Source organism: Mustela nigripes, chromosome 11, assembly GCF_022355385.1.
Source record: "Mustela nigripes isolate SB6536 chromosome 11, MUSNIG.SB6536, whole genome shotgun sequence".
Lineage (NCBI taxonomy): Eukaryota > Metazoa > Chordata > Mammalia > Carnivora > Mustelidae > Mustela > Mustela nigripes.
The window spans coordinates 27,594,192-27,613,846 of NC_081567.1; the positions used below are offsets into that span (position 1 = coordinate 27,594,192).

Consider the following 19,655-nt stretch of genomic DNA (forward strand, 5'->3'; position numbering starts at 1 on the left):
CAGGGAGCAAACTGCTGTAGTACTGAGAAAAGGAACCTAGAAAAGACACAGTAAAATAAAACTTTGAAACTGGGGTTTTCTTCCCCCTACACAAATCCTGTATTGTTATCATAGAGGTTAATAGAAGGGAAATAAATCATGACAGCATATTATATAGCTTAAAGAAATATGAGCTGCATGTAGGACACCCACTGATTTTAGTAATTGTTAATTCCCAAAGTAAGTTTGTATTTTTGAAGCATGAGCAGGGTCACATTTAGGGGTGCATTTTTGTAATTGTGTTTTACATGGTGTGTAAGCCTTACTGACTTATCACTGTATATTGCTAGGTACCTTTAAGTGTCTGTGTTCAGTGTATTTATAGTAACAACAGAGAAGAGAATAATTATGAAGGGATTTTGCAAGGTTTTTAACAAGATGGTTCTCTTTTGAAATCTGCAGTGTTAAGCTTCGCATAAATATTTGTCTGTCTCCTGCTGAAGAAACCGAAGGACTAAATTTAGATGGGGAATAGAGACAAAATAATAGTCTTTGCACTCAAGGAATTCATGGTCTAACGATGCAGACGGGTATCTGGACAGCACACGCTCGGTGCTGTGATGAGGGAGGGAGAACCCACCCAGACTGGCATGAAGATGCAGAGAAGGGTCAGCCCAGGAGGCTTCCTGGAGGAGGTGATGCCTGTGCTGATCCCAGGAGGTGGCCTGGTGGAGGAAGGCTGAGAAAGCCCTGGTGAAGAGAGGGACCAGTAGTACATCCTTTGGTAGGACTGGAGCAGAGGGTCCGTGTGGTTGGGGCGGGGGTGTGTGTGGTTAGACGGTAGAAACACAGAATTTGTGTGTTAAAAAGAGGAGTTTGAATTTCATCCTCTGCATAAATCTTGCTGTAATATTGGTATGGTGGGTTTTTTTTAATTAAATGACGTTTTCAAAAATAAAATATTACATTTAACTACTTTTCTTTTAGAAGTATGGGGCTTTTGAAAGAATTTCCAGGTGTTGAGTGTCAAGATTGTGGACCAAACAAGGAGCAGCCTTTGGAAAGCTGGGTTGTTGTCCGAGTTTCCCCCCTCCCCAAGCCCCGTGGCTCTCTTCCATAGTCGCCCAGTGGCATTATAGCACCAAGGCAAAAATAGATGGACATATTCGAACAACTTCTATTTATTTTTAAAAGTCTAGAAGGTTGGTTTTGCATTTACTCTAGCTCGTAGCCTTCTCTGAGAGACTGGGGCCAAATTGAATTTATCTGGGAACCTGTCACATCTATAAATGCTACATGGAGTAATAAATGGGCCATCGGCTTCCAAGAATTGGTGACAGTGCACTTCAGTTCCTAATTTAGCATTCATGAAAATTATCCCTTGACAAACAAGATCATAAAAAAAGAAATTCTGCTTGACGGACCCATCTTTTGATAAGCAGCTAAACGTGGCTGGAGCGAGTCAAGGTAGGGGGTAAATGACCAGTTGAAAGAATGCAGATGGCAGGTGTTTTCATGTTCAGGGGCCTGAGCCAAATCTTGTCCCACGCGCTTTCCCTCACTCAGTAGACCAGGCTGGTGGGGAATGGCTGCGGTGGTAATTTCACATCCTTGGTATCTGGGAAGATGTTTTGTGCGGGCTGGGGAGGCTTGGAGGAGAGATCTTGGTGTGGTCCATGAGAGAGGGCGGGGAAGAGAGCCAGGCATGTGGGCACGAGAAGTAGGAATCCGAGTGGATGTTGGCGACAGTGTCCGCCAGTGTTCGTCAGACGGTAGTTGACTCTGTCAGCGGGTTGTGAGATCATGTTAGTGAGTATGACCAGCATTTTTATAAAAGGACAGAGTTAGAAACTTTCCGAGTGAGTCCTGTATATTGAAGGCAGGCTTGCTTTTTTGCATGTAACCTTTTTCAGGTATAGATCTGTGCACACGGATGTACGTGTTTGTGCCCCAGGTTGTAATAAAAACGTCTCGTTGTAGGCTGTGGCCACGAAGGTTTGAACTCATGGGCTTTAGGAAACTTCCATGTATGCTGAGCACCGTGGCAGGTGTTAGTAGTATATGGGAGGCAGTGAGCATAGCTCTGACAAAGACCTTGATCCTCAGGTGCTTCCTTTCTCTAGAGCAATTTGCAGTGGGAGATTTCATGTGGCCGGCCCCTGGGAAGAATGCTCATTCCCTTACATTACATCTCCCCTGGCCAGGAGATTTCCATGCTCTCTCCAAGAAGGGGATAATCTGCTTAAACATCTCACCATGCTGTCCCTCCCTTTTTGCTCGGGCCTCCTCATGGAAGGAGGACAGGTATCATATCTGATGAGTAAAGTCAGGAAGAAGCTGACATCCCAAGCCCCTTTTTGACCAGAGGGTAAGGCTTTGGCATTGAAGAGAGCAGGCCTGGAAACTGACTTTGGGGGTCCCTTCTGGCAGCAGAGCCTGGGACATCGTTGAGAGTGCTGAGGCTCCTTGTGGCCGTCCTGTCTCTCCACTGATGGGGTCTCCTGGTCTGGACCCTTAAGCTGTGGCAGCAGCTGTGGTCTGAAACCCAGTGTACCTCAGGCCCGAGATCCATCTCTAGCACCATCTCTCTAAGGAGTCCTGTACTTGGGGGGAAACGTGCAGATGCTGAGTCATCGTGAGCGCTCCCGTCTTTCCCTCAGCTTGTTAGGACCCAAGAGAGCCTGATGCCCCCACTTGCCGTCCCCTACCCGGGGAAGATGTCTTTGGAAAGGGTCGGATGCAGAGGGCTTTGGTTCCCGTGGTGTGTGAGCTGCGGAAGGCCTCTCTTACACGCCCAGTAGGGTATGGGTGTGAATGCGGGGGCCCTGATAAGGCATTTCTTTGGGCGGGCCTGACAGGTTCTGCAGTCCGGGAGAGCTGAGAGGCTGGGTGTGACTGTATCGTGTCCAGAAGCAGAATGACACTCAGGAGTGACCTCCCATTAACATTTTTTATGTTCTGGGGTTGGTCTCTGAGGGAGTTTACTTACCACAAACGTTGTTCAGATTCTGTGAAAAAACTGAATTTTCTCCTTTGCCGCCCTTCTGGATTAATGACCGAACAGTTCAAGTGCTTTTAAACTGCGGCAGTGACTTTCTGTGTCTTAACTAGCATGCCATCAGCCAGAAGGTGGTGCTGTCGTGTCGGCAGCCAAGCCCCCTTTCCCTCAAGTCACACTTGTCATTTAAATGCTCATTCACGCCAAGTAACGTGCGCACGTTGAGGCTGTGGTGTTCACGGCGTAGCCCCGTGCAGTGTGTCACTGGACAGGCAACAGGGGACATTTGTGGGATCAAAGCTTCAGAATCCGGGGCGGGGGAGACCCGCCACCAGGTTAGCCTTGGTTAGGCTGCTCGCTCAGGGGTATAGTGGCACTGCTGGGAAGGCAGGAGGATCACATCTACTCGGTGCCGTATTGGTTCCTACACTGTCTCCCGTGTTCAGAGGACAAGAGGAGACCTCAGAAGGAGTCTGACCCCTCCAGGCCGGGAGGCAGCAGGTTTAATAAAGCAAGGGGACTTCCATCCGAGGCCTGTCTCAGGCTTGCACCTGCTGGCCAGAGTCTTCAGAGTTTATGTTGAGGCCTCCATGGGGTTCAGTCCCATGGACTGCCCAGATGGTCTCCGCACCACTTTCCTGTCTGAAGGCTGTGTCCTTGGAACAGCTCCCGCTGTGGGAACAGTAGGCAGGGAAGGGGGTGAGTGCAGATCCTCTGATTGGGGGGAGCCAGCCCATGGGTCAGCTGGAGGTCACCTCCTCACCATTATCTCCTCCAACTTACGCAGTCTCCCGTGGTTTGGTTTGAAGACTTACGAATAGAGATGAGAGGCATTTCCATAGACAGAAAGCATTTTTTTTTTTAAGATTTTATTTATTTTTTTTTTTTTCAGAGAGAGAATGTGTGTACAAGCAGGCAGGGTGGCAGGCAGAGGCAGAGAGAGAGAAGCAGGCTCCCGGCTGAGCAAGGAGCCCGATGTGGGACTCCATCCCAGAACCCTAGGATCATGACCTGAGCCGAAGGCGGTGGCTTAGCTGAGCCATCCAGGCATCCCAGAAAACATTTCTTCCTATTCTTTTTTGGAAAAGATCTAAGTATCTAGAGGAAGACTCATGATGTTTCTAAGAAATACTGTGCACAATTCAGTGCTTAATGGACAGTTCAACCAAGTTGAACTACCTGAGCCAATCTCTCAGTTTGTTTTAACCACTTGAAAGAACCCCAGATGGTATGACAGACTTGGAGTAAAGCTGTGTGATCTTGGGTGCCTGAGTTAACCTCTCTGAGCCTTCAGCCGCTGGGAAAATCTGCTGCTCGGGGCTGGGAACAATGGATGGAGGTCGTAAAGGTAATGTTCTCAGCACAGTGCCTGGGTCTAGCTGCTCAGTCAGTGTTCACTTCTTCCCTCTGTCCCCCCTTTCAGAAAATCAGCCATTAAAATAATATTGCTCCCTTGATTTTACTTAAAGTATGCGTTGCAGCGTTGTGGAGACTGACTGGGTACAAAACCTCTTGGTGTTTGCACGTGGACCTCGGGGGGGAGGCCATGCTTGTTGCTGTAAGTGGCTTCCAGTTGAAATCTCCTGCCCATGCCGACCGAACAAAAGACCAGACCCGTTGCCACAGTGATTTTCAGCCGTCTGCCCTTTTCTTGCCCATGGCTCCCAACAGCTGGGCTGCCGTTCTAATTCTCCTCTTTTTCTTGCCGTTAGGGGTCTCCCTCCGAGCCTTCTCGGTCGGTCCACTTCACTCCTTATGGGGGCAGCTTTCTGTTAACGGGGGAAGCATCATCAGTCATGGGAGGATTACGGATTCGTAGACACAGAGAAGTCTGTAAGATTGCTCTAAGGTAGGGTCTGTGGGTCTATTCTCAGACTCGGTTTGGGAATCTGGTTTGGGAATGGTCTTGAAAGTACAGGCAGTCCTCGTTCTGCACAGATTCTGCATTTGTGCATTTACCTACTCGTTAAAATGTTTTCGTAACCTCAAAATCAGCACTCACGGAGCTTCTGCGGTCACTCACGGACATGCGCAGAAGGCCGAGCGTCTGAGCCGCCCGACGCACACACTGCCCAGTTGAGGTGGAGCAAGGCCAAGGTGACGCTCTGCCTTCACGGCACAGCTCTCAGGCTGTGAACAAGTGCCCTTTCACGGAATTTGTAGGACCACGGTTTCCGTGGTTTTGTGCCTTTTGCAGCAGCCCCCCACCCCCACCCCTACCCCACTATCACCCCCACCATCACCCTAGCACGGTGCCCAAATGCTGTCCCATGTTCCTGAGCACCAGAAGACTGATGTGCCTTATGGAGAACGCACCGGTGTCAAATACACTTTGTCCATGCACGAGTTAACAGTGCTGTTGTTGGCAAATTCATCAGTAACGAACCAACAGTGAATATCCAATAAGGTATCATGAAACGGGAGCACACATGCAGCAGGAGTGCGTGTTGATGGCTTGAAGAAAATGTGGCTCGCGTCTCTAACCCTGGTTTTCCGCAGGAGCCGGACTTCAGAGACACAACTGTTTGTTCCTTTCTGTCTGCCTTTCTCCTTCAGGGGGTTCAGCCCAGAGGCCTCAGGGCTGCCTGCGTTTTGTTTGTGATTCAAGGACAGATACCTGTTGTAGAGCTTCTAGAAAGCCATGGGGCTCTTGTCCGTCAGCAGCACTGGGCTGTCCTAGTGACGCAGCCTGGCGGGTGGCTCGCACACCACTTGGAGCGTCTGCAGACAGGGAGGTGAATGGAGAAGACAAAGAGTCTTTCTTGGGGGACATGAGAACATGGAGCCGTATCCTCAGTTTATTATGACTAATCATTTTAGAAAAATGATAGTTGTCTAGCTAAAGGATCGAGATTTGTTACATCCGGTTGTATCTTGAACATCTCTGCTTTTAATTCTTGTGCCTTGAATTTGACTTTAATCAAAGATGGTGTTGTCTGTATTTCTTTCTCTTGTTATCAACCCTCTGGTCATCAGCTTCTATCTTAATGTTTCCATCACATGGTGAGGCTTGGGAAAACCGGGAATCTGAGGTTTACCTGGCCAGGCTCTTCGTTTCAGCCTCATTTTAACTGGCACCTTGTCTCTTGAAAAAGGAAAGAGCGGAGATGGACTAAGAGCAAATAGTAGTCGAGGATTCTTTTATTCTTCTCAGCCAGAAGGCTTTCGCTAGTGGAGCCTACGTTTTAAGGAAAGCGTTGTTTTTAGGTCTGTCGAGCTAATCAAATGCTAGGAATCACGGCACAGCTCTGACCTGTCCTTTGACCTGCAGGACCCCTTAACAGGTGGATGTTGAAGAGGGACAGTTTCGAGTGTGCTGGACCCACCGAGCTGGACCGTCCTCTACCGCGGTGATCACCCAGCCGGCTCACCACCTCCTTCACTCATGTGCCTGGAAGCTGTTTCCACAGAGATGGCCGCACTGACTTCCCTTTGAACGGGGTGTGTGAGCACCCGACCTCCATCTGAGAATGACTGGATGCCCTGCCTTTCTGTCTCGGAAGGGGAGGGGTGCCCCTTTTGTGACCGCAGCGTTGATGGAACCATTATCAGTATTAAGTACGGACACTGACAGGCCTTGGCCAACCTCAAGCCAGACTTTCCCAGACACATCCTTATCTTTCAGAGGGGAGGGTGTCATCTGTTTCATTTCTTGGCGGAGAACAGCCTTTATCCATTGGTGCATTTCCTTCCTCATCTGTAGTTAGAGTGGTATAGGAGCTTAATCTGGATGCTTTCTTCAGAGGTCTTCAAACTGAAATTCTGTGAGGAGATTATCTCTTAAGTATTCTGGATAACGTCAGACAGTAGAAACAGGGAAATACTTCAAGCCCCCCCATGTGCTGGTTTTAAAAAAATTGTTAGTATTTGTTCTGAAAAATACCTATCATAGACTGTTTTTAAAATCTGTCATTGTTTAAAGTCTCCTTTACATCCTTGTTCGTGTAATTAGATCTTTCTTCCTTGTCATCACGTAGACCACATTGGGTTATATTTATTTATATATAAATAAAGGATATATTTTAAAGAATACATAATATATATGTATTCTCTATACATAGGATACAATCATGGTATCTGGTAATAGAAAGATTTAATGGATTCTAGTAAGGAAAGATAAACATCACGATCACAGGCCAGGATCTGAATGGCACCGATGACTATACTTTGCTGATGTTCCCCGCTTGGAGAAATTTTTACAACCAGTTGATAATCAGTTTTAATATTGCTTCAGAGACATTTTAAGGGAATAATGTTCAGGAAATTACATGTAAGTGGAGAGAAAATGTTTTCCGTAAAGTATTTTAAGTGAATGTAAAGACTTCTCTCTAAATTTCCATTGGATTTCTCATTTGAATAAAGGGAACTTTTCCCCCTGCCTTGCTTGCTAGTGTTTTGAAAAGTGATTGTTAGAGCTTGATCTTCGGCTTCTTATCTTGATAAATCGAAGGCTCTTAATGCTGTAATTTAGCAGCAGCAGTGAACAGCTGCCTCTAGGAATAAAGATCTTTTTTCATAATTCATGTTTGGACAAGAAGGTGTACCTGGTAATGAATCTTGATTATCTAAACGGCCAGTGATGGACCTCAGCTATGATAATAGACTGGTTTGCCTTCAGGCCTCAGCTCTTTTTTTGAGCGCTTACTGATAAGGAAAAACAAAACAAAGAATTCTTAACTAGGTAGTTGCCTTGGGGAAACAACAGCTCCTGAAATGTTTCCTGTGTTTTAGGCTGAGAAAAAAGAGAATTTAAATAAAACTCACAGGTTAGAACCAGCTACAGAGGTCGGTCTCTGGGCTCCCCTGAATGATTTTCTTCTTTGTTACCTTAATCCAGCAGCACTCCCAGGAGAGCCTGGGGCCGGGCTGGTTTTGTTTCCCTCCTGTGGTTAGCTGCTCTGCCTTTGATACTGTGTCATAATAATTCCTTGTTCGGTGTGAGTATCCAGCCTTCCCTGTAGCGGTTACCTCGATACATAGATACAATATTCATTTTAGGTTAGCTGGAAGGTAGGCTTCTCTGTGCTCAGAGAAAATGAAAATTATTCTAATTTGTACCCCAGCCCTCACCGCAGAGTTGCTGGCTCTGTTCACATCATGTCAGAGAAGGTGGTTAGGATGGTCTGTGGTATTAGCTGAGTCTTGCTTTATGACCTGGTTCGTTCTTATTTATTTATTTATTTTTAAGATCTTATTTGTTTGACACAGAGATCACTAGTAGGCTGAGAGGCAGGCGGGGGGGTGGGGGGGGGAAGCAGGCTCCCCGCTGAGCAGAGAGCCCCATGCGGGGCTCCATCCCAGGACCCTGAGATCACAACCCGAGGCGAAGGCAGAGGCTCAACCCCTTGAGCCACTCAGGCGCCCCAACTGGTTCGCTTTAACAAAAATTCCCAGAGTGTTTGGAAAGAAAGTGTCATTTTTCTACTTGGGAAGTCTAGGGTTCCGTATGTCCAGGAGAGCCATCTTGTTAAATAATGTAGTTCTATTCTTTTATTTATTTACTGATTGCTTTTGTTTGCTTGATCTCTAAATGTACAGTTGGGTTTTTGTTCTTGTTTGTCTTTTTTAACTCCTACTGTGGTTTCGACACGGTTGGTTTTTCCTTGTAATTCTCTCAGGGTTGGCTTTGGGTAGCTGAATGCTGTTCTCATTGGTGATTTGTCGTTTTGGTTTTTGCCCAGAGGTCAGTTTTGTCTGAGATAACTTGTTGCTACCAAGCTTTTCTTTTTTGGCTGGTATTGTCCATTCTCATATTACTTTGAACCGTTCTGAGTTGCTCTGGATGTGTCTTTTGTGAATGACAGATTAAAATTTGCATCTCTTCAGTTTGAGAACATCTGTCTTTTAAATGGAGGGTTTGGTCAATCTATCTTTACTATTTACTGTGCTTGGTTCTTTTTCTTAACACCCACTTGTGGAGCAGGCTTGGTACAGTTTCTCTTACCAACGCCTCTCTTCCCAGCTGCAGTCTTTGGCAGGGTCAGACTTGGTTGCCACCTCTCTGGGCCTCTTAGTGAGTTCCTTTGTCCCCTTGAGTAAGGGACAGACAGGTCAGGTAGGGAGAGAGCCGGTAGGGGGCTTCAGAATCAAGCTCACAGAAATCCCAAAAATGTGGAGATGTAAAGAAACTAGAGATAAGGGAGCACACCAGACCACCCTACCCTAGGTGTGTATGTTGGGGTTGGGGGGGAGGTGGTCTTTTTTTATGACAGTCACCTGTGACCAACAAAGAATAACCAGACCCTAGAAAGAAGTAAGCCATTAAAGATGTTATCACCAGTCCTTACCCAAACCAAACCGCCGCAGGAATGATAAGACTGCAGGCTTCCTGGTTAGTTCTAATTAAGAGACTGTTTGTTACTGGAGGCACATGTTGGCAGCCCTGTTGGGGAACCCCCCCCCACTCCTGAGAGCCTTCTTTTTTTTTTTCCTCCTATATCCTTGCAGATTAAAACCCAGCTTTACCCACTCTCCTTCGTCCCCGAGATTTGTTCTTTGACTCCAGGAGACGAAACCCTCTCCCTCTCCCTCCCCAGCCTTCCCTTGGAGAAGGCAGCTCTTCTGCGTGCCCAGCTCGATGTGGGGCTCTGGGTCCAGCCTTCTGCCCCTTGCACGCCTGTGCACATCTGGACCTTAGTGTAGCTTCGGGGTGTTGGGGCTGCTCCCCAGGTCTCGGCCCCCCAGCACCGCCTCTGCTGCTTCTCTCCTTCACCCTGGGCTTTAAGTTCTCTTATTTCTGACCCCCTAAGGATTTCTTTTTCTTTACTTTTAGCTCAGCTCTACATTTGGGGTGGGAGGAAAGGTGCTAGTTTCCTTTCTCTGACTCTCCTGTGTATTCCTGGCGGGAGGAAACTGCCTGGTGGTGTCTTAGCTCCATCCGCCTTGTCGCCAGCACCCGGCCGAGTTCTCCCTGGTTCTTTCTGAATTGTAAGTGGCGTCCGTGGCCGTAGATCTTACAATGTTGGTGTCGGGCTTTTCTCGCTCTCTCCTGCTGGACGACTTTACCTTTGCCCCTATGTCATATTTAACAGAAATTCCACACGGAAAACAGCAGGATTTCTCTGTGACTGTGCATGAAGGGTCCGTCGCTCCATGTGCTCCCATAACTGACATGTGACTCTGTCCAGGCTTTGCTGCACATCGCATGTTTGTTGTGCTGGAGCATCGACAGGGGATGGGACCCGCAGGCCACCGAATTGTTTGGCGACCCTGGTTTGCTCTCAAAAAACAGCTGCAAAAGCTCAATTTGGGGAATGTGGTGACTCCCCATCTATTACTTGAGCTCCTACGTCCCACAAGTGCTCATGTTCCAGGGGAGCCAGATTCTGGTCGGGGTGTCTTAACTGATGCTCAGGCCTTGCCTGGATTATTCTGGCAGCGGAGGTTGGGGGAGGAATTTAGCGTATTGCACATCAAGTGCTCTATTTTCCTTTTTCATGTGAAAAAGAAAAGGGAATGCTTTGGTTTGCCAAAGTGTGTTGTTCTAACAGCTCTTGGGAGAGCTAAGGAGCGAAAATGACGTTTTGACAAATCTTTTACCTTAGTTAATTAAGCTCTTTGGGGAACTAGACTGGAAAACTGAAGGGAAATGCATTGCAGCATTGTTACTGGAGAGGCCAATACCATGGTGAGTCTTGGGCTGTAGAAAATTCTTCTAGGCTCTCTGACGCAAGCTCCTGTGGTCTGGTTGTCTGGGTGAGCTTTTTAATTGCAGAAAACTTTTAAAGATAACCCAGCAAAGACAGAACAATACGGGGCACATCGGTGGCTCAGTCGTTAAGCGTCTGCCTTTGGCTCAGGTTATGATCCTAGGGTCCTGGGATCAAGCTCTGCATCAGGCTCCCTGCTCAGGGGGAAGCCTGCTTCTCCCTCTCCCTCTGCTGCTGTGTCTCTGTCAAATAAATAAAATCTTTAAAAAAAAAAGAACAGTATCATAATGAATCCTTCTGTACCCTCACCCCTCGCTCTTCAGTCACTACCACGGCCAGTCCTGTTCTGTCTCTGTCTCTGCTAATACCCACTCTCTCCCCCTTTTTTTTTTTTTTAATTTAAAGATTTTATTTATTTATTTGACAGAGATCACAAGTAGGCAGAGAGGCAGGCAGAGAGAGAGAGGAGGAAGCAGGCTCTCTGCGGAGCAGACAGCCCGATGTGGGGCTCGATCCCAGGACACTGGGATCATGACCTGAGCCGAAGGCAGAGGCCTTAACCCACTGAGCCACCCAGGCGCCCCCACTCGCTCCCTTTTTGTCTTACTTTGAAGCATGTTCTAGATACCATATCATAATCACTGGTTTAAAAATATATATATATATATTTTTTTCCATTGTGTATGCTGCCAAGACAGATTCTTTTTTTAAACATAGGCACAGTATTATTGCTCTTAAAAAATAAGTTCTATCTTAATATCCTCAAATATTCACTTACTGTTAAAATGTCCAGTTATCTTACAAACATGACTTTTTCTGTTTGAGTCAAGATCCTTGTAAGGGGGGCTTCTGGGTGGCTTAGTGGGTTAAAGCCTCTGCCTTCGGCTCAGGTCATGATCCCAGGGTCCTGGGATCGAGCCCCACATCGGGCTGTCTGCTCAGCAGGAAGCTGCTTCCTTCTCTCTCTCTGCCTGCCTCTCTGCCTACTTGTGATCTCTGTCTGTCAAATAAATAAATAAAATCTTTAAAAAAAAAAAATCCATGTAAGGGCCACACATGCTGATTGTTGAAATGTCTCTTGTGTCACTTAAATCTACAGGTCTCTCTTACAGAGTCTTCCTCTTCATTTGTTGAAAAAGACAAAACAAAACAGGGTCATTTGTCTGAAGGCTCCTGTAGTCCTCATTTTACCGATTGCATCCCCTTGTGTTGTGTTACGTATTCTCGTGTCCTCCTCTTCAACCTAGACCCGTTACTTCATTAGGGGTCGGTATATGGCAATGTTGTAACTCCAGCATTCCTTTTCTATTTCTGTCCTGTTTGTTGGAATGCATCTGTAGAGAGAAGCTCTGAGTTCTCTGTGACTTGCAATGAGGATAGGAAAAGCAGAGTATATATTTGATTCTTTCCTTTCATTTATTGCTTCTTGAAAAAGTTGGTCAATTTACTAGAATTCTCAAGGGTGACCAATAAGTTGTTGTAGTATCGTTATGAACTCATGGCTGTACGGCTTGTCAGTATCTTTAGTGCGATGTCATTAGTGGCCTTTTTTTTTTTTTTTTAAGATTTTATTTATTTATTTGACAGACAGAGATCACAAGTAGGGAGAGAGGCAGGCAGAGAGAGAGACGGAGAAGCAGGCTCCCTGCCGAGCAGAGAGCCTGATGTGGGGCTCGATCCTAGGACCCTGGGATCATGACCTGAGCAGAAGGCAGAGGCTTTAACCCACTGAGCCACCCAGGCGCCCCTCAGTGGCCGTTTTGACCCTTGATGATGATCCGGTGGTCTCAGCTTTGCAAGGGAGAGCGTCTGTAGGATGGCTGAGTCCTTTTTACTTGTCCTGTGGTATGATAACATGATCCAAGGCTCATTGGACATTTTCTGTTATAGACCTGGAATCAGCACTTCTCCAGGGAGCTCTGGTTGCTTTTCATGAAAATACTGTTTCAAGACCACAGTCTGGGTGTTCGAGTGTTCACGTCACGGTACTGAGTTGGTTATTGTTTCTGAGCCTTTGATAGAGCTAAGAAAATCTATTTTCTGTTTGTTGTTCTCCCTCCTTCAGATCATACATCATGAGTTCAAACTGCTATTTCTTATTCAATATTAGGACTACAAGTTTTTTATTTAACCTCTGTCTGTCTTACATATATATATCTTCTTTTTCCTATACCAAGAATCTTGGTTCTCAGTGATACTGGGAATGGTAGAAATAGAATACCATATAATTATTCATTTGCATTTTCCCATAATACATTCCCAGCAGTTTCAGAATAACCAAACCAATGCAGTTACCAGCAGTGTGACAGTTTAATTTTTTTTTCATTTCTTTTTAGCTTAGAGTGTTTCCTTTGAGGGATGTACAATCTGATAGCTATTTTAAAAACCTCCTCAATTCTGTCATTATTTATCATATATGTATATGCACAAGCTTTTATAGGGATAGTCTTTCTCTATATGGTCTGTTTTATTTATTCTTTCTCCTTTAATTACTGTGTTTTCAGATTTTGTTTGGGGGGGGGTATGTGTGTGTATGTGTTTAGCCCAGCTTAACATTTTTGTTCTGAGGGCTACCATATTCTAATCCCACTGTGTTTCCGTAGCTGCCTCCTTGTTTTATCATCTGTTAGTTTCCTTTGTGTGCACTGTTCTTGTTAATATACCTTTAACCAAAGCGGGTCACATGACAGTTTTGGATTCAAAGGGAGAAGTAAATGCACTCTTTTTTTTTTTTTTTTTAATTAAGATTTTATTTATTTATTTCCGGCTTGGCCCAACAAGGGGCTCGGTCCCAGGACCCTGAGATCATAACCTGAGCTGAAGGCAAATGCTTAATGATTGACCGAGCCACCCAGGCACAATACACTCTTGAAGGAAAGAGCAGGAAAGCCATATGCAAAGGGTGTGCGTAAAAAGAAGGCAGAATTTTTGGCCATTTTGCCTTCTGCTGCAATAATACTATGTAATATTTCTGTCTGGCCTATTTTTATTTTATTTTATTTTACCTTTTAAGGATTTTATTTATTTGACAGAGAGGGAACACAAGCAGGGGGAGGGGCAGAGGGAGAGGGAAAAGCAGGCTCCCCCCTGAGCAGAGAGCCCAACCTGAGGCTCGATCCCAGGACCCTGGAATCATGACTTGAGCCGAAGGCAGATGCTTAACCATCTGAGCCACCCGGGTGCCCCTATCTGGCCTATTTTTAGTCATTGCCTATTAGTTTCCTACTGTGAGCGATATTGAAATGAGCTACTAATCTGTTCTTTTTCCTGCCTTCACTCTTCCCTGCATCTGATCTGAAGAAATACCCTTTTACTCTCCAACACCAAGTGCAAGGAAGACAGTGCTCGTTTTCTGCCCTCATGGCCTCCCTCGCTTTCCCTTGTCTTTTCCTAGTACCCGGACGGCATCTGCACGGGCAGAGCCAACAGCCATTCTGCGTGACACTCTGTCCCCCATAACCATCGATCAGTTTTAGCTTTACAGGTGACTCTCCGTGTCGCGCCCACACAATGTCGCATGTACCTACGACGATGCTCCTTCAGTGTGCTTGTGCGAAGCTTGTTCTCTGGTGCGGCTTTTGGGAAGAATGTCGCAGAATTCTTGCATGTCGGTTTGTCTATAGCTTTTATACTTGAAAGCCAGTTTAGTTAGATGCATATTTGTATACAAAAGAGCACTGGTTCAGATATTCTTCCCTTAGTATTTTAAGCATGGTATTCCGTTTACTTCCGGGGTGACGTGCTGTTCACAGAGCTCAGGGCAAGCTGATGTTTTTTTTTTCCTCTTTTAAATGACTTATTCTTTGTGTCTGGGTGCCTAGGAGATTTTTTGCTTTAATGTCCACTAGTTTTATTAGAATGTGTTTTTCCAGTCTAGTTGTCTGGGATCTGTTTTCCCCGGTGTGCGGTGTGTTTTTTCCCTGTGCTGTAAATACTGAGTCTTTTTTTCCGGTTCCTTTAGCAAAGTTGTCTTAAATTCTAATTTTGAGCATTGTTCTTTACCATTGCTTTTGTTTCTGTCTGTGTGAACTTAAACCCATTAGGGTCTGTCTTGTTTTTTTTTTTTTTTAACCTGTCTTCTGTGTCACATTTCTTCTGTATCATATTTAATCTCTGTGTTTCTTTTTGGTTTAAGATCTTTCCTCCTTTTCATCTTCTCTCTCCTGAGACATTCTGCATTCACTCATTTTTGTGTTCTGATTTAGCCTTCACTTATGAAAGCATTTCTTCTCTAATTCTTTCCCGAGTTCTGTTCTTTTGAGTACTATCTCCTCATTTCTGAGTTTTTCTGCTTGTGATTGTGTCCTTACGTATTATATCATGCTCTTAAACTCCTTCAGTTCCTTTCAAAATATTAGGTACAGTTTTCATGTCTTTTGCAGGCCTTTCTGGCGCGCTTTCACTGACTATAAGGATAATTTTTCTGCTGCTTCTTTATAATAACTTCCCATGGGATTTGAACACAATCCTCTCTGTTACTCATTTTGGCTCTACTTTCTTTTTCTTTTTACTATAAAAAACCCCCTGAAGAAACATTAAATTGGCAATAAAATACGTTCTTGTACACATATTTGAGCTCGGTTGTCAATCCCAGTGATCTAACGGCAGGGAAGTGTACCTTAGAATTCGCTACCTCAGGTGACTTACAGCCATTTCATGGGGACATGGTTTACAGAGGAAACCATGTTTACAGAGGAAGCGGACGTCTGCACTTACACGGGTTCAGGTTATGTATGAAATGCTTATGTCTGAGCCGTGAGAGTCAGGAGCATGTATGTGTTTTAGAATTCGACCAACACAGTGACACAGTTTTGAGGGGATAGGGTCCCCTCAAATGTCTTCTGTAAGGACAGTAGTTCCGTGGACCACATGGCATGTTACTACCAGCAGAAGAGTTCTGTGATGAAGACTTCGCTTCACCTTGGCAGCTGTGATAGTTAACGGTTTGACCTAACGTGGCTCTTTTTTTTTTTTTTAATACGTTTTTATACGCATGTATTTGACAGAGAGTGAGCAAGAGAGAGCACGAGCAGGGGGAACAGCAGGCAGAGGGAGAGGGAGAAGCAGGCTCCCCGCTGAGCAAGGAGCCCGATGCGGGACTGGATCCCAGAACCCTGGGCTTATGACCGGAATCCAAGGCAGACGCTGAACAGCTGAGCCATCCAGACACCCCAGCTTCATGTAGCTCTTTTTGAGCCATTTCATTCATATAGAACAGATTACTGAGTGTCCACTGTGCTTATCCCAGGCGCACTTCTGCTGTAGGCCTTTCCACTGGCTCCTTCCTCCACCCGGCTCTTTCTCTCGACGTGTGGTAATTCACACTTTGACCTCACCTCCTGTAAATCATGGCTCAGAAATTCCTTGTGATGCTTCGCCTTGCCTCACTCCATTTAAAAGTAACTCTTCAGGGCGCCTGGGTGGCTTAGTGGGTTAAAACCTCTGCCTTCGTCTCGGGGTCCTGGGATCGAGCCCCACATTGGGCTCTTTGCTCAGCGGAAGCCTGCTCCGCCCCCCCACCCCTACCTGCCTCTCTGCCTACTTGTAGTCTCTGTCTGTCAAATGAATAAATAAACTCTTTAAAAAGAAAAAAAAAAAGAGTCTCTTATTTTAAAAAAAAAAAAAAAAAGTAACTTCCATCCCTGCCCCCTTCCTTGCCTTACCATGACTTACCACCATGACTGTTCGGTTTTTCATTTTGTCTAGACCCCTTTCCCCCCCGTCTGTTTCCCCTTAATAGAATCTAAGTCTCATGGAAGTTCCCCGGAGCCTAGAACAGCACCCGACACACTAAGCATGCAGAGATTTACTGAATGAGTGCGTATATGCTGGACACTGGCCTAGCCGCTGAGGCTACAGAGGTGAGCGACACTTGCCCCAACCTCACGGAGTATTTTTGGTCCAGTGGGAGAGGAGAAATTAAATTAGTCAACGTGTGGAAAGTGCTGTATGAGAGAGCAGAGCAGGAGACCCAGAGCTACTCCAGGGTACTCGGGGTGGGCTTCTCTGAGAAATAGAATTTCGAGCTCAACAGTGAAGGAACAGTTGAGTACGAGGTTTGTGACTTTGGGGAGGGGTGTTCTAGAAAGACAGAGCACCTTTTTCAAAGGCTCAGTGGCCAGAGAGAGCAAGGTTGCCATGTTCAGTTCAACGGAACGAGAAGAAGGCGAGTGAAGCCGGAGCACGGGAGCGGTCCGCTGGGCAGGGCCACACCAAGCGGTGCCTTGAGGCCAAACTATTGGTTTTGCTTTTGCTCTTTCTGAACTACCTCAAACAGGTATCAGTCACAGCCGTGTAAGTTGGGTCATAACTTAGACCGTAGGGTCTATCACAAGGTGTGTAGTAAATATAGGATTTTATAGGACATCCTGCACTGAATTATAATGATTAATGACAGAATCCATTCTAGAATCTTTGCTCTAGAATCTTTACCCACCTGTAGCACATCAGGGATGCCCCATTCCCAGTATCTGCTTTGTCCCAGGCCTCGGAGGATCAGTGAAGATGATTGAGAGGACGACTAGTGACCGCTCAGCACAGGCCTGGCCCCGCTGAAGGGTCGCTCTTACCTACAGAGTGGGAGACAAAATTATTTGTCTTACTGGGTTTTGTACACAGTTAATGGCTTTTAAATTTATGCGTTCCAAAAGGAAAAAAGAAAATCACTTTTTTTTTTAAGACCCTGAAGGTTTTTCAGGATTAGTTTTTAGATGCATTTAACCCTTCGGGTCCATGGATCTCAACTTGAATCTGTTAAATGTAGTAACTACAGTGGCAGAGAAGAGCCGAGAAGTCTCGATCTCATCTTTGTTTTGATTTCAGTGCATTGATTCAAGCTGATGTTACGTGTGATGTGTTTATTAGCTGCCCTCTCTGACTAATGTATTTCATCTGCTGCTAGACCAGAATTTTTTTTTTTTTTTTAATGAACTATCAAATAGTATGTGGCTTGGGATTTTTTTCAGCAACGGGAATATATTTGTATTAATGTGACTGGACTCTCTTTCCCTCCTCCTTTGTGAACAACAGCATTCATTTCTGAGCCGGGTGTTAGGGGTATAGACCATGTTGCTAGAACAGGCCAAGCTATCTCATCCTTGACCTTTAAAAGATAGTAGGACCTTGAACTTATTACCCTGTGTTAACTCGTGGAGATAAGCAAGCTCTGTGCTTATTGCCTGAGAGCTGCAGTGAATATTTAAATTTTTTGTTAAACTAAGGGAAGACCATTGTAGAGTTTAAAGGAAATTCTTGTATAGATTGGGGGATAAAATAAGAGTAAGAACCTGTGATCTGATTTTTGACATGGGCGGTGATCCAGAAACTACCTTTATTGCGCAACCTCCCAATTGGGTGGAGTTCAGAACTTTTGAAATTGACGAATAGATTTTTTTCCTTTGTGGTACAGTTCTTTTCTACCTCATCTGCCCTATGTATAGATTATTTTCTTCTCTCGGCTTTCCTTCTTCCTGGTTTATCATAACAGACAAGCAAGCTTGGCTAGATGATAAGCATTGTCTGCCTAGTTAAGTCTCAGAGGGAGGAGTGGTAACTGCGGGGCATGCTGTGGTCCTCCTCTGGGATGGTCCTTGGAGACCCAAGGCTTCAAATGCAGTGGTGACCTCCTGTGGTCTTTGGAAAAGCAGAATGATAGATTAAGAAACCTTAAACATATACAATGTTATATGTCAATTACATCAATAAAACCAGAAGGGGGAGAAAAAGGATCTATTAAAAAAAAAAGACAGAAAGAAAGAAAGAAAGAAACTGAGTCCAACAGTAGGTTTGGGTTTCCTCCTTTGTCATTTTAACTAAGCCGTATTTGCTTGCCTTGATCATCTTTTTTCCTCTTCTTCATATCATACAGATTAATCTTTCTTCTTGTGCTTTTAAAAAGTGAATGTCCATAAATCCCTACTTCATTTGTGGTTCTACACAGGGACTTAATTATCCCTAAGTAGATAGTTTTCCCAGCCTTCATTTTCTTCTAGAATTTGTGAAAATGATAGAAACACAATTGGCTATGGTATATGCATTAAGAGTTACTCTGGGTGACATTTTATAGTTTTAGGAGAATATCTGTTTTTCTGCAGTTTTTGTTGAAATTTGTTTGGTGAAACCCATTATTACCCCCAGTTTGGAAATGGCCCTGACCTTTTCTTTTCCTCACAAATTAACATATCCCCAGCCCTCTGCTGCTGCTTCTCTGCTCTAGGGAAGAGTCTTAGGCATCAGAGATGGTTGAAATGTCCTGTGGCAGCACCCAGTAGGCTAAATTAGAAATCGTTGAATTTCTGGGAATCTCCTCTGAATAGAAATGTTTCTACCAGTTTTTCTTGTCATTGTTTTGTTGGGGTGTTTCTGTTACGTTATTGGCTCTGGATGAGGACTTAGACTTTTCAGCTGAAAGAAAATTCAGGAATATATTAGTGTGATTAGTTGTGTGTCTTAACTCTGGAGAGTAGTGAAGCCCATTTCTTAGGGGGTCAGAAGTAACAAGGATGCTTAACCATATTCTTCCTTACTACGGAAATTCACTGCCAGAATCTCTATTCCTTCAGGAATAGAAAAATACATATACCCCTGCCAAGGGTTAAAAAAGCCACTTTTTCATGTGAAACCGGTTTCTGCCTGAAATGCTAGTAGCTTCTGTAGGCTTTTTTGTTTGTTTGCTCTAGCTGTAAGATTCTCTGTATTTGTTTTAATACATTTTATCCTAACACTTCAATGATATAGTTAATATTATAAATAAAAATGCTTCTCAAGTGCTCTTTGATATTGACGATATTTGACCAAGCTTCATGTTTGTGAGCTTTAAATCATAACAATAATGATCAGCGTGTATAATTTGATATCTGTTTGATAGCTCTTACGCGATGGGTGGGGTTAAGGGTTTAAAATTGCCGTCCACCAAATATTCATTGCCATGAAAGTGGATTGAAAGTTACATTATTGCTTTACCATTCGTGACAACAGATCCAAATAATCTCTTCTAACCCAGGAAAAAGTTACTAAATAATGCATTAAAT

At 44.9% G+C, this 19,655-nt stretch overlaps 1 protein-coding gene across 2 annotated transcripts in view; it reads left to right on the forward strand.

Annotated features, from left to right (window-relative positions):
* Window positions 1-19,655, forward strand: part of PARN (poly(A)-specific ribonuclease) — a 156,941-nt gene that overhangs the window by 72,874 nt on the left and 64,412 nt on the right. The window contains exon 22 of one of the 2 annotated variants that reach the window (XM_059415284.1): window positions 6,249-7,496. The exons of the other annotated variant lie outside the window; for it this stretch is intronic. Within the exon in view, the coding sequence (XP_059271267.1) occupies window positions 6,249-6,331 (83 nt within the window). The 3' untranslated portion in view covers window positions 6,332-7,496. Of the gene's footprint in view, window positions 1-6,248; window positions 7,497-19,655 lie in introns of those variants that run through there. 2 annotated transcript variants of the gene reach the window in all.